Source organism: Strigops habroptila, chromosome 10, assembly GCF_004027225.2.
Source record: "Strigops habroptila isolate Jane chromosome 10, bStrHab1.2.pri, whole genome shotgun sequence".
In the NCBI taxonomy this organism is placed as follows: Eukaryota; Metazoa; Chordata; class Aves; order Psittaciformes; family Psittacidae; genus Strigops; species Strigops habroptila.
In genome coordinates this window covers 33,016,961-33,029,977 of record NC_046359.1, presented here as the reverse complement: position 1 = coordinate 33,029,977, position 13,017 = coordinate 33,016,961, and the positions used below count along the sequence as shown (strand labels likewise).

The 13,017-nt window shown below is 36.8% G+C and overlaps 1 protein-coding gene across 6 annotated transcripts in view; it reads left to right on the top strand.

The window, feature by feature from the left end:
- The window catches only part of PPP1R21 (protein phosphatase 1 regulatory subunit 21), a 35,766-nt gene that overhangs the window by 9,541 nt on the left and 13,208 nt on the right, over positions 1–13,017 (top strand). For all 6 annotated transcript variants that reach the window (XM_030499192.1, XM_030499194.1, XM_030499191.1 and 3 more), the window contains exons 8-16: positions 2,192–2,244; positions 4,386–4,535; positions 7,580–7,681; positions 7,757–7,845; positions 8,728–8,864; positions 9,883–9,975; positions 11,113–11,240; positions 11,608–11,760; positions 12,526–12,618. In XM_030499192.1, the coding sequence (XP_030355052.1) occupies positions 2,192–2,244; positions 4,386–4,535; positions 7,580–7,681; positions 7,757–7,845; positions 8,728–8,864; positions 9,883–9,975; positions 11,113–11,240; positions 11,608–11,760; positions 12,526–12,618 (998 nt within the window). The remainder of the gene's footprint in view (positions 1–2,191; positions 2,245–4,385; positions 4,536–7,579; positions 7,682–7,756; positions 7,846–8,727; positions 8,865–9,882; positions 9,976–11,112; positions 11,241–11,607; positions 11,761–12,525; positions 12,619–13,017) is intronic.

Sequence of the window (13,017 nt, the reverse complement as noted above, 5' to 3'; positions counted from 1 at the left end):
TCTTAAAAAAAGTTTTTATATTTTATATGAAATATATATATATTTATATATATCTAATAAAAATCAAAACTTCTGAAGGCTTTTGTGTAATTTGCTACTTGTCTTGGTTAGTGTTGACAGAATATTGTAAAAGAGGAATGAACACTGTCAATTTACTGGTTTCTCCACAAAGATTTATTTAGTTACTCATCTCAAAGAGTATTATTTTTGGCAAAGTATATTCAGGAGTTAGAGTAAATTAAGATGGGGATAAACTAATGGCTGCAGAGATGTTGACTTAATGAGACATTGCACCAATAATGGTCTATACTTAGTACTAGTGGGAAGTCTGTCAACACGTCTCATCTCTGATCAGAGAGCACCCACACTAGTTCCTATCCATGGGACTCGTTCATCTTTTCGAAATTAAAAACACCCTTTGAATTTGGGGACTTACACCCGAAGCACAGGTGTAAGTTCTTTTCTGCTTCCTTTCCAACTGCTACTAGATAAATTGAAGCACAGAGGATACCATGGAGTTAGAAGGGCTCAGCCTTTGCATGGCTTTGGTACAAGAATTTATTAGTGTGTGCTAGATCAGTGCTGTGTAGTGGGTGCTTTTGTAAATAGCTTGAACCTGAGGTGGTATTTGGGCAGGCAGCAGTCTGTACTCTTCTAGCAGTGAGAGTAGGAAGACCTGGAATAGTGAAAAAGCTGAAAGTAATGGAGAAGCAGCAGAGAAGTGAAAACAGGCTGTTGAATTTCTAGTAGGTTTTATTGGTAGCTTTTTCATTTTCCATCCAGTTTAAAACTTGCTGACAATGTTTTGAATAGCCTTAGGTTCTCTAAAAGCTGATCTGGCAGGTGCTGCAGGAGTGAGGCTTCCAAGTTCTCCACGGGGTTGGCAATTGAGTGAGTCTTGGCTTAGAAACACCAAATTATCTCTTTAGGAAATGTTGACCCTCATATAGTATGTTATCCTTAGGTGTTGGTGCCTTGAGTTGACGCCCTTTTCACTTTTTTCCTCTCATAAAGATCACTTTGCATGGCATTTGCTGCCTATTTCTATTTCTCTGGCTCGTTTAGCTGTTTTGGGTTTTTTTTACAGGTGTTTATCATTGTAGTAAGAACTTTGATGCAAACAATTTATCTGCTCAATAGCATAATGTTTTTGCTTGTGTAGAAAACATTGCAAATAGTGGACAGATCTTTAGTGATGGAAGAATGAGAGAAAGTCAGAAAATGTTTTTCTTCTATGGATTTCAACTTACTGTAGGCTCTGTAGTTGGTTTTAAGTATAACTAGCAGCTGGCTTCAGTTTCAGTAACAATCAAATGACTTGCTGAATGCTAAGCATGATCTTGAGAGTAGAAAGATTACAAGAAAAATGTTCTAAAGCATTTTAGTTAGGAGTAGGATTTGGTAAATTTGGACAAAGTTCATGTGTTCTCTGTACAAGTACTTCCATCGTGTTAGTTGCCAAATGTGAATGATACAAAAGGAATGAGATTTCCTTTGCATGCAAACTTTAAACTGAAGTGGTTATTATTCCATTTAATTGAGGATGGATGTGATCACTTTTAAATCTATATGACTTTCTAAGGTGTTTTCTAGGTACAAATATCCCTCTACCTCTTTAAAAATTGTGGCCCCCTGTAATTGAATAATTCTAGTTGCTCTAACTGGAACAGAATGCCAAAACGTGGAGAGTACATCTTAATTATCAACACATCAACTATTTACAGGAGGTTTTTTTAAATGTGCAAACCATGAAAAATTATATACATCTTGTGTGACGGTCCCTGGGGTGTGATTGAAATTTGAAGATCATCTGGAATTCTTGAAAGGTTTTTAGAAGCTAGCTTTTCACTCTTGTTCGTGATGAATACTGTTCTTTTGGGCAAGAAGATTCTGCTCTCACCTCTCAAATTCAGGATGTTCAGATGGTTAAATAAGGCTTGCAATTGGAGACAAGTGTGGAAGTGCTGTCTCTCCACCTAGTCACAGTAACAGCTCTTAATTAAGGATGTTTAGGCCTAATTTATTGAAGCCAGTTGTTTGTATCTTTTTAGTTCATATTACTTACATGAACTGTAGTATTACTGCAATGAAACTTCATTAAAAAAAAAACCAACCAAAAACCAGACACTATTTACCAATAATTGTCTCTTAAAAAAACATGATGTAATAAGTGCATATTTTTGTTCTGTAGGATCTAGACGATACAATGCTCTGAATGTACCATTACACAACAGAAGATACCAGGTAAGCACTTTTTGTGGCTTCGTATGTGATGATGCAGCTTTCTATACAGATGCTGAATAAACCCAATCATTTTAGCGATTTAAAATGGCCAAAGATAGGCTATCTTACTACTGTCATGATATTCCAAGGGAATTTCTGTCCACAGAGCCTCCGCTTTTCAGAAGGTAATTTATACTGCTTTTGTGTCGGAGTCAAGTTTTCTGCTTACCTTGCTTCACTAGAGCTAATCCATTGGCTTCTGGCTGATGATCACTGTAGGTATTAACTTGGGCATGCCTTCCTAAAAGATATGGCAAAAAGGTTTAATATTTGTTTCTTAGTAAAGTTATATGAAGAATTCTTTTACTATGCCAGCCTGCAGTAAGTTAGGACTCAAACATTTAATTTTTAAAGTTGGTTAAAACTACATTAGTTTAGAGCTTTTTGTGGAAAAGAAGGGAGTTTGTTTTCCACAAACTGAGCTTCTTTAGTCACATCACTTGAGCCCCAAAGAATGTTTGCATTTATAACCTGTACATTGGTGTGTATGCTGTAATACCATGTTAGTTAGTATTACTTGTCACTAGTCATAATCCTTTTAAGGAATAAATCACGTATCTTTGAGACCTCTTAATGGTTCATTTATATTTTTATAGCATATTTCTTGCCAGAGCACCTCTTGCTTGCAGCCGGATCACCCTTATTAATGTAAATGTTATTTTAAACAAAGACAGTTTCTGTTCGTTACTGTAACTTAGATTTCCTTGGGAATATGGTTTGCTCAGTATTAAAAAATGAGGATTAGTTTTCTGTGAATAGCTAAATATATTAAAGCTTTTTTTACAGTAGTGAATCAGATGCCTCGATGCAGTCAGAATAAACCTGTTTTGCTACCATTGAGGATGGGCTCTGCAGAACTGTTTTTCTTTTCTCTTTGCTTGTATGATATGCCTTGAACCTTCAAGTTAGTGCATTGAGATACCACTGTGGAAAGACTTCAGATAGCTGCTTTCTCCTTTCTTCGGAAGTGCCTACAAAGAGACCTTGTTCCTAGTATATCTGCTGTGGGAACAGGTGACCTGCGATCCAGTTTTATGATGGAAGTAGCCTTAAATCAACATGTTGCTGAGGTCTAAGGAAAATCTGAATAACTGCATGGGGAGTTTCTCCTTTTCCTATTTTCTGCTAGCACTATGGAAGCCATGCTTCAAGGTCTATAGTCTTGAAAATGCTCCAGGACAGATTTTTTTGACTGACTTTGCAAGTAGAGGCAAAATGCTAGGCATTAGCACAGGTTGCAGTGTGAAGGACAGCAAATCAGTAATGTTGTCTGTTTTCCTTCCTTGCATAGTGAATTAACATACACAAACTGAGTATAATGGCTGCATTAATTACTCACCAACATTCCTGATCCATAATCAAGATTCATTTGATTTAACACTTCATTAAAGTATTAGGAATACATCTCTGAAGGATAAGTCATTCTTGGCTGAAATGTCACTTTAACCTTATTCTCTCCTCTATAAATCACAAGAGCGTGGTTTTCTTCTTTGACTTTGCTTTTTCAGACTGTTCTATTTTGGATTCATTTCTTGGATACTTTCCTACTGCACTAAAGCCACAGAACAGCCTTATTCATGAGCAGCAGCTCATTTCTGTCCAGGACAGAATAAGAACTAAGTGTTACTAGTTAGAAGCAGACACCTTTTATTCTGAGTGAAAACCTCATTGGTTTTTGCTAATTAAAAGTTAGGTTTCCTAACAACCAAGTGTTACAAATTTCTCACTATCACTGCACTGAAAGCACTGAGCCGTTGTCAGCAATTAGTCTACTCGTCTTTAGAAATCTTAATTTCGAGGATGGTTTCTGTAGTTGTACTAACCTCTAAGTGTTCTTGTGGCTTGTAGTTTGAGAAATGCAGCAGCAGGAAAGCATCACCTGTTGTATGAAATAACATACTTTGCTGTTACAGAAAAACATGCCCTTCTGTGTGTCGCATTGTAGTTTATTCATAAGCTTTAAAAGTTAAGTTAAAGATAATTGCAACTATGTATTTTAGGCTGAACTAGTAATAGGAAAGAAATCATTGCTGGATTTTTCTTTTTACTCATATTTTAATAGGTACGTGTCAAGTATAATCATCTTATAACTGTCTTTACAGCTGAAATTGCGAGACCTTGCTGGCCAGGCACTAGCTTTTGTTCAAGAACTTGTAACAGCTCTTCTGAACTTCCATACATACACTGAGCAGAAGGTCCAGATCTTTCCCATTGATTCTGCAACAGACACTGTATCACCATTAAATCAGAAGGTAAAGCTTACAGATTTCAGCTGCAAGTTTATTCAATTATGTGGACTTTCATGTATGAACGATCTTAGTCATGCAACCTTCTGCTACCTCTACTGGAGTCCTGTGAGTGTGTTCCTGAGGGTCAGCTTCTCCTGCATGAGAAATCTTTTCTATTGAGTGAATTCTCTGAATGTGGGCAAACGTGTAGCTGCAGAGAATCCTTTTCCCCTGTGCCTGTGCTACAAGAGCAGTAAGATAGTCAAATCAAGGCTTTGCTTTTTAAGTGCTAAATTAAAGTGCATTTGTCAAAAGTTCAGGTGATTTATTTAAAAATACAGAAATATTACACTGCTAAATAGATGCTTGTCTTAGTTAATGTGCTGGGGCATGGCAGATGTTGGCACAGGAGGTCTTGTGTAAAGTGAAGTAAATTGGATGTGAGGTAGGCTTATGAAGGAGAGAACTTGGACTCTGTTCCCTTGGGAAAACCAACTTCATAATCTGATTTGGGGTTATTTGTTTGAAGACCTTTCCTGTAAGCATTCTGAAGCTTCGAGTCTCTATGTTGAAATTATTAGGAGAAACCTGACCTGTCTCTTCCCATACAACTCCATGAGAAGACTTTTCCGAGAGTATCATTCAGAGCTGTTAAGCTGAATCTGTTGTATTTCTATGCCATGAAGCATGGAAAAGAACTTCATGCACAAGGATTTGTGTGGGGATGTATAGATCTAAGATCTATGCTTTGGAATAAAATTGCTTTAACATTAGAGTTGACTTCATAGTGAACATAGACCTATGTGCATGTAAGTTGCTGGATGACAGTATTTTCTGGTTCAGATTATAATTTCAATACAGTTGTTTGTAGCGCTCAGACTTAAGATAGAGACAGATGTGACTTGAATTCATCAAATGGCTGCCATGCATGGACTGACGAAGTTAACCATCATTAAACTTTCCTATTCTTAGGAATACCTCCAGTAATCTCATTGCAGATGAAAAATATGCTTGCAAAGGTGTTTATCCACTAGAGAAATCGCACTCTATTTATCTTTTCGGTTGTTTAAACTGTTTGAATCGAGTACGCTTTCACAGAGATTCAGCAGAGATCTTAGTTTGAGAACAACATTTTCTTGCTTCTATCACCAAACATACTCAAACTGGCAAATCTTTCTTGTGAAAACTATGCAGCTTTGTCATCTTCCAAATTCTTTGGGGCAGGATCTGTGTCTTGTTTATGTGGCCCAGTGTGGTGACTGGATTCTACAGACACTACTGCAGTTTACACTAAGGGAATCCAATCAGGTTTCTTAGACATCACTTCTTACACAATTTTTCTTTTTCTTAATGTACTACTTAACATTTCTTTGTTGCTTTTCAGCAAAGAACTGATTTCATACAGCTGAAACATGCAACTCAATCAGAACTGTAATTTGATTCTCCTTTTCTGATAATTGACTCTGATTCAGTAGTTCAGGCTTGCTTTGTGTGCATAATTATGTATCTTGTAGCCTGCCTCATGGCCTAATTGCCTCAGTGCTCTTGGGCCTTTTGCTGTGACTTCCCAGCATTGAAGTATCTTTTATGGCTCACTGAAGCTACTGTTGCTCCTGTACTTTCGATTCATTTATCTATTTGCTTGGCAAGTGATCTCAGTGTGATCTTAGGTTTTCCACTGAGTGGTTCAAAACCCCTCCCTTTACGTGGTAGAGAAAATGAGACAAATGTCAGGTAGTGGCTTAGCAGACTTGCACTGATTTATTTTTCCCCAACTCCAGGTCTTGTCTGGTGCTTTCAAGCTATTTTCCCCACCAAACACTCAAAGTAGATGTGGACAATTCCCTTCCAGGTTCAAGTATTCCTTTTCTCTTTAAGTATTGGATTGCTGGGTTCTGCTGGGTCTTCAGCATTGTGCCAGATAACTCCAGTCCTCTCTCTTGCAACAGAAGTCAGGAGCACTCTGCATGTGTTATTTCTTCCTCCTTAGATTTAGGAATTTTCCCTAATTCCATCCAGATTTGTGCATGCCTGAATGAGAGCTTGGCATCTCTTTCTTGTTAACACTGTGTTACTACACTGTAATAATAGAAGGAATTAAATTTTCTCATACCCTGTTTGCCTGGGATCTTTAGTACTACTGTGGTTTAAATAATCAAAGGTGAAGGTATCTTTCTGTGGGGTAAAATGAAAACCAAGATCACTTTTGACTACTTACACTGATCTGTGGAACAAGCTCTTTGTAATGCTGTGGTATCAGAATTGAAAGCTGATGGTACTGTTATGTTTTGTGTGTAAGAGTAAATGCTGTTGTTCTCAGGTATACTTTTTTTAAAGGTGAAATTAGCCACAGAATTTACTTTAGCAGTTTTTAGCAAATTCAGGCAGTTCTATGAGGCTGAAATTTCCTAATTGCCCAAATCTGTCACAGTTCTTGAAAGTAAAGATTTTCCCTTTGATTAGTTACTGCTCTGTCCTTTGCATTGGCATAACTACATTTTGACTCATGTTGAAGACTGGATGCAGATAAAGATTAAAATGTATCTCTTGCTCTCAGTTTTAACTGTGTTTACTTCTTCAATACTTTCCACAGCATAGCTGTGCAAATCAAATGTTTGTGCCGATGCACAGGGCAAGGGCTGAAAGACAAATAACAGCTGGGAGGAAGGTAGGATAGTTTATTCTGGTGACTTAATGGTGCATGGATTTAGCATTAATTTCATGGAGTTAAGCAAGGAATGCAAGAATGTTTAAACTTAAAAAGCAAGGGTTTGGTGTGCTCTGCATGGCAGTTAAAATGAGAGGGTGGTGTGGCAAAGCCCTAGATGGGGTTTTGCCTGGACTTCCGTTGCAGTCTTCCCTATTTCTCACTGTCTCTCAAGGTTTGTGTTTGTGTGTCCTGTAGAAGAGGTTTCTGTACATCACTTGACTGTTATATCTTATTATTGACATCGTGGGGATCACTTAAGATGACAGGAGCTTTGCTAAAGCTGACTGCTGACTCGTTAACTTGAAACAGTTTGCAAGAGCCTTCAGCAAGCACCATTTTAAAATCTCTCTGTACTCAGTTCTCACAGTATCTTCATGAAAATGCTTCCTATGTTCGCCCTCTGGAGGAAGGAATGCTTCACTTGTTTGAGAGCATCACAGAAGATACCGTGACAGTCCTGGTAAGATTTCTTGGGTTTACTATTGAAAAAGATTTTTACAGAGCAAAAATACTTACGTATTGTTCTTCCTTTCAGGAAACAGCTGTGAAGTTGAAGGTCTTCTCAGAACACTTAGCTTCCTACTTAGGCTTTTTAAGAAAGATTCTTCCTTATCAATTGAAAAGGTACTTTTAATTTGATAGATTAAATTAAAGGGGCACTAAGTGTCAGACATGCAGCATTGTCAACATCTACAACTCAAATATCAAGTCAACTCTTAAAGCACGTTGGCTTAAAAGGCAGAATCTTTAATTTTTTATTTTCTGCTGGGTTTTGAGCCTTTAGGTTATGCATGTTTGTTCAGCTGGGCGTTAAAGCTGAAAACATATATTTTAAAGCCTATTTTCCCCCTCTCACAGATGAGACTTTAATGAAAGCTGCACAGATTTTAATGTTTCTTAATGCTATTCAGTAGCATTGATACTATTCAGGGATGATACACTAAAACTGCTCATTTCTTCAGCTTGTCTGAAGATCATTTATCATACAGTAAATATAGCAGTGTGGTAAAATTTGGCCAGATGCATATCTCTTCGGCTGTGAAAATCTTTGTTCCGGAGTGGGTCAAAGGGAGGTGAATTACCAGTGCAAAGGGCTACTTAAAAAGAGGTTTAGGATTAAGGAAGGAGAAAAAGCTTGTTTTATGCCTCCTTTGTACCTGTTCTCCTCCTCCTTAGGAAGCAAAAGGTAAATTACATGTAATAGAGGAAAAAGTCTTTGAACTGATGCAATCAGTTCCTTGTCATGAGTGTAAACCATTCACGGTTTACGGTTGAAGGCCCTAAGATAGGGGGATAGTATACACACAGAGTAATTTTCATGTATTGTTAAGTTACTCTGATATGTTTACCTTTATAAAATAAATTCCTAGTCTATTGTTGCTTAGGACCAGGGATGTAGACAACACTAGAAATCTACTCCAAAACTCGTGAACTTGATTATTATTTTTTTTTTTTTAAGATAATTTCTCACTTCTTAAAAAAATAAATAAATTCATATATTCCTAGTTTGGAAGAAGAGTGTGAGTCTTCTCTTTGCACAGCTGCTTTAAGAGCCAGAAATATGGAGCTGCAGAGAGACATGAAAAGGTTGACTGCAGTCTTTGAGAAGCTACATACATACGTTAGTCTTCTTGTGTTACCAAGTAAGTGCCAGTTTTGGCTCAGTTGGTTACATTGAGGCTGGAAGGTTCTAGCTTTTCCTTTTGGAGTAGTATTGAGGTTTTCTGGGTTTTGTTTGGGTGTTTGGGTTTTTTTTGGTGTGTGTTTTTTGTTTGGTTTTTTGGGTTGGCTTTTTTTTAACCACACACACAAAAATCCACTTCTAGGATAGAGGCAAAAAAGGCTAATGCTACTCTTTAGGTACACTCTAAACTATGGGGCAAGTGAGTTCAGCAATACGTTTTGTCATCGTGGACACTCTTTTATCCAGGCTTGGAGACTGAGTGTACTGCAGGGTTTTTCTTTAATGCTCTACACTCTTCCTTCTGGCTAGACATGAGCATGGTGCAAGCCTGGAAATTAGCAAGCAGTCACATGTACCACATTTTAGATAGTCATAATTAACTGTAAAGGAGAAGAAATGACTGTGGATTATGGTATGATTGACTGTGTCTTTTATCATCTTTTAATCATGTAGTTAGTAGTAAACTATACTTTATTACTAATTACACTTCCAGCTCCTCCTGTTCATAAGGTTTATTAAAATACAACTCTCATGGTAATGACTAAATAAAATTGGGTAAAACCTTTGTGTGTGTGTATGTGGGGAAACTATCTCCAAATGTGTACTGTAAAGAATAAGGAAACAGTTACTGTCTAGCTTCAGGTAATTTCAGTCTTCACTCTTTAGAAGGACCCAGATGGTCCTTCCTACAGCAGTGAACATGTAAATCTTTCTGCATGTTTAATTGTTTCTTGAGTCCAAAACAGCTGATATTTGTAAAATCTGAATGAAACTGAGGAAACTTGGAAGTCTTTTACCTGCCTACTCTGGCAAAATCTGGTATATCTACTTTTGAGATTGAAGTAAATGAATCTGTTACGATTTTCATACTCCATGCAAATGTTTCTAGTATTTGGAAATTGGATTATTTTCAAAGCTAACTCTTCATTCATGGTCAAATCTTAGTGTTGTTTTTCCTTCCTACGCTGTACTGTTAGGTACAAAACCAGAAGGACTTCTTAGGACAAATTACAACTTGGTGTTTACAAACATTGCTGCAAGTCTTCATGGATTTCATGACATTTTAAAAGGTGAGAGTACCGGAGTGCTGTTATGATTCAGCTCTACCTCTTTCTGTTTAACATAGCACACATGTATTCTCTCTGTAACAATGTTGAATATATAATATGTGATAAAACTGGTTTGTTGTGCCTTTACAAACTAAGATAAGAAACCAAACCTAGTCACGACTTGTTTTGGACACGCATGTATGTTTTTCACTCCTGTTCTGTTAGCTTTGCTCTTCTAAGTTGCTAGAATGCTTAATTGTGATGCTCTAGATCTTCCTGAGCAGTATCATTTTACTTTCTGAACTTCATTGATCTAGTGGAAATAGCATACATGTACATATTTTCCCCTGCTTGCATACTGTTGACATAGTACCTGCCTTCAAAGTGGAATTTTTCCTTACTGTTTATAGGTTGATTACTATTTTTGGCATGAATATATAACTAAAGCTTACAAAGAAGGCTGGGTTCTTTTTGAAACTTAACTTCCTCCTTAAAAATGGCTTATCTTCCTTTTATCAAGGAGTTCTACAGAAAACAAGTGTTATGCGCTAGAATTTCTGTACCATATAGCACTTCCTAGGGAGAAAATAATCCCTATAGGTGAATTGTTTTATTACTAGTAAGCTGTTTAAACATTAAGCTTTTATAATTTTAAGCAAAATTGAGACTTTTTTTGTTTTTAACAGCAATAGCATAGCTCCATTTTGAAGAGTCCCTGTTTTAAAAAAAGATTATATTATTGTCCCTCTAACAAAATGAGACACTAAACTCAGAGTTTTGTAGCATAGATAAGTTGATTGATAAATACCTTGTACCTTTTAACATAGTTATTATAATGTAAAATCAACCCAGCTTATACTTTACTTCGATTTTCTTTATTTCCTTTGTAAAAGCACTGAGGAAAACTCATTAGAATTCATCAGTTAGCAACAGAAATGTTGCACTTAACATCTCACGCTTCCATACTCCAGAATGCGTGATTTGTCCCTTCTTTCCTTCCTTCCCAACCCAAACTAATTTCCAGCTGCTTGAGCTTGCCTCACATTGTAATTTTTGGTGGTGGTGACCTGGGATTTCTGCATTCTGTAGCAACAGTACTTTTTTGTAAAATAAAGTTGAAATTAATTAGTATATTTAAGATATCATCTCTTTTTCTAGATATTTCCAAGCACTACAGTCAGAAAGCTGCTTTAGAACAAGATGTTCCAACTGCCACACAGAAACTCATAACTACAAATGACTGTATTTTATCCTCTGTTGCTGCTTTAACAAATGGAGCAGGCAAGGTAATGGCTATTTTTGTTTCAATGTAATGTCTTAACTTGTGCAGGTTTAGGAAAAAAAAAAACACCTTAGGTGAATGATTTGGAAAATCTATGCATGTCTCTGATACTAATAATTTATCAGGTGTGTTCTGAGGTATTTTCAGGCTACAAGTTAAAAACAACTGAATGGGTGATAAAAGTAGCTACTGTGGAGAGGATGCTTTGCATTAGTAAGGTCTAAGTTATGTGGAAGTCTGTAGCCTGCCTGAAATTCTTGTTGTGAAGTCCTGTTTCACTCAATACTTGTCTTTCTCCTGAAAGAGTAATTGCTCTGATGAATTGTTCTGGTCAGCTTAATTCAAAAAGCGACTTTTCCTGATGTGTCTAGATTGCCTCGTTCTTCAGCAACAACTTGGATCACTTCACTGTGTCACTGAGCTATGGCCCTAAAGGAGGAACAGAGTTCATCAGCCCTCTTTCAGCTGAGTGTATGCTGCAGTACAAGAAAAAGGCGGTTGCTTACATGAAGTCTTTAAAGAAGGTTTGTTCAGCTGGCATGCTTGCACAGAGAGGAAACAATTCTGTTGGTAATTGGTTTTTGCTAAAGAGAATACAAACTAAGGATTTTCAGTATTTGGAATGGGTGAGATTCTTTGAGAATCTTTGGCTGTGCAATAATGCTATTGAAAAATTTAGAGAACATAGTTCTCTGAGGGTATGTGCCAATTCTGCCATTACCCATTTCCAGTAATTATTTCTGTGCCAAGACTCCAAGGAGAAGAGGGTAACTGCTTAGTTAAATTTCCTCCCATATTCACCAGGAATATAGAGTGAATGACATCATATTCTTATACTTGCATTCATTGGAAGGCAGTGGAGAGCAGCAGGAAAAAAAAAAGGCAGCTGAAAAGGAGGTATGCTGGAGAAAATGTGCTGACCGAAAGGGCTGGACAGTCCCATGTCTCCCTGTTGTCTCCATCAAAATTAACAATTAAGTGATGGTGTGCTTAACAGTTGTTGTTAAATCACTTTGCTGCAGTATCTAGACCTTAAGTAAAATAGACCTTTAGATGCATTTGATCATTAATGAACACCTGAAGTTTTTTGATCACTTTAATCAGGTGTGCATTTTGGGGTGGTATTTTTTTGTGAACTCAAACTGTATTTTTTCTACTGGCTGGTAAACACTTGGAAGATGTTTTTCTTCCCTTTATTAAAGTAAGGAGGGCAATAAGAAAATAAACGTAGAATACATATTCCTATCTACTAAGAAATATATTTTGAGGTTTCTTTTATCCTTCTGCAGCCTTGTGCAGCTTCAGTGCCTTACGAAGAGGCTTTAGCCAATCGCAGAGTTCTTCTGAGTTCCACAGAAAGTAGAGAAGGTCTTGCACAACAGGTATTCTGGTATAAATTTTACTAATGTGTATGATAGCGTATTTTATAAAGGTAAAGTAGTATCAAATAGTCTCCAAATATTTATGCATGTGGTTGGTTGTACATATATATGCATATACTTAAGCTTAAAGTTAGGCTGTAGATGTCATGTAGAATTTTGAAAGTAAAATTTATCCTTGTCAGGCTGGGTTATCCAGGACTTGTTCTGTACCTGCAGAATGTACATGTACTTATGAAAGACAGAATTATGCCATTAATGTCTTCATTTATAAATACAAGAGGTCAGGCAATCTTTAGTAATTCAAATAAATGCAAAATAAAGAATAAGGCATACTGAAGTATTAATTTCTAGTGTTATGTACTGTTTTGAGTGCTTTTTTGGACTACGCAGGTTTTATTA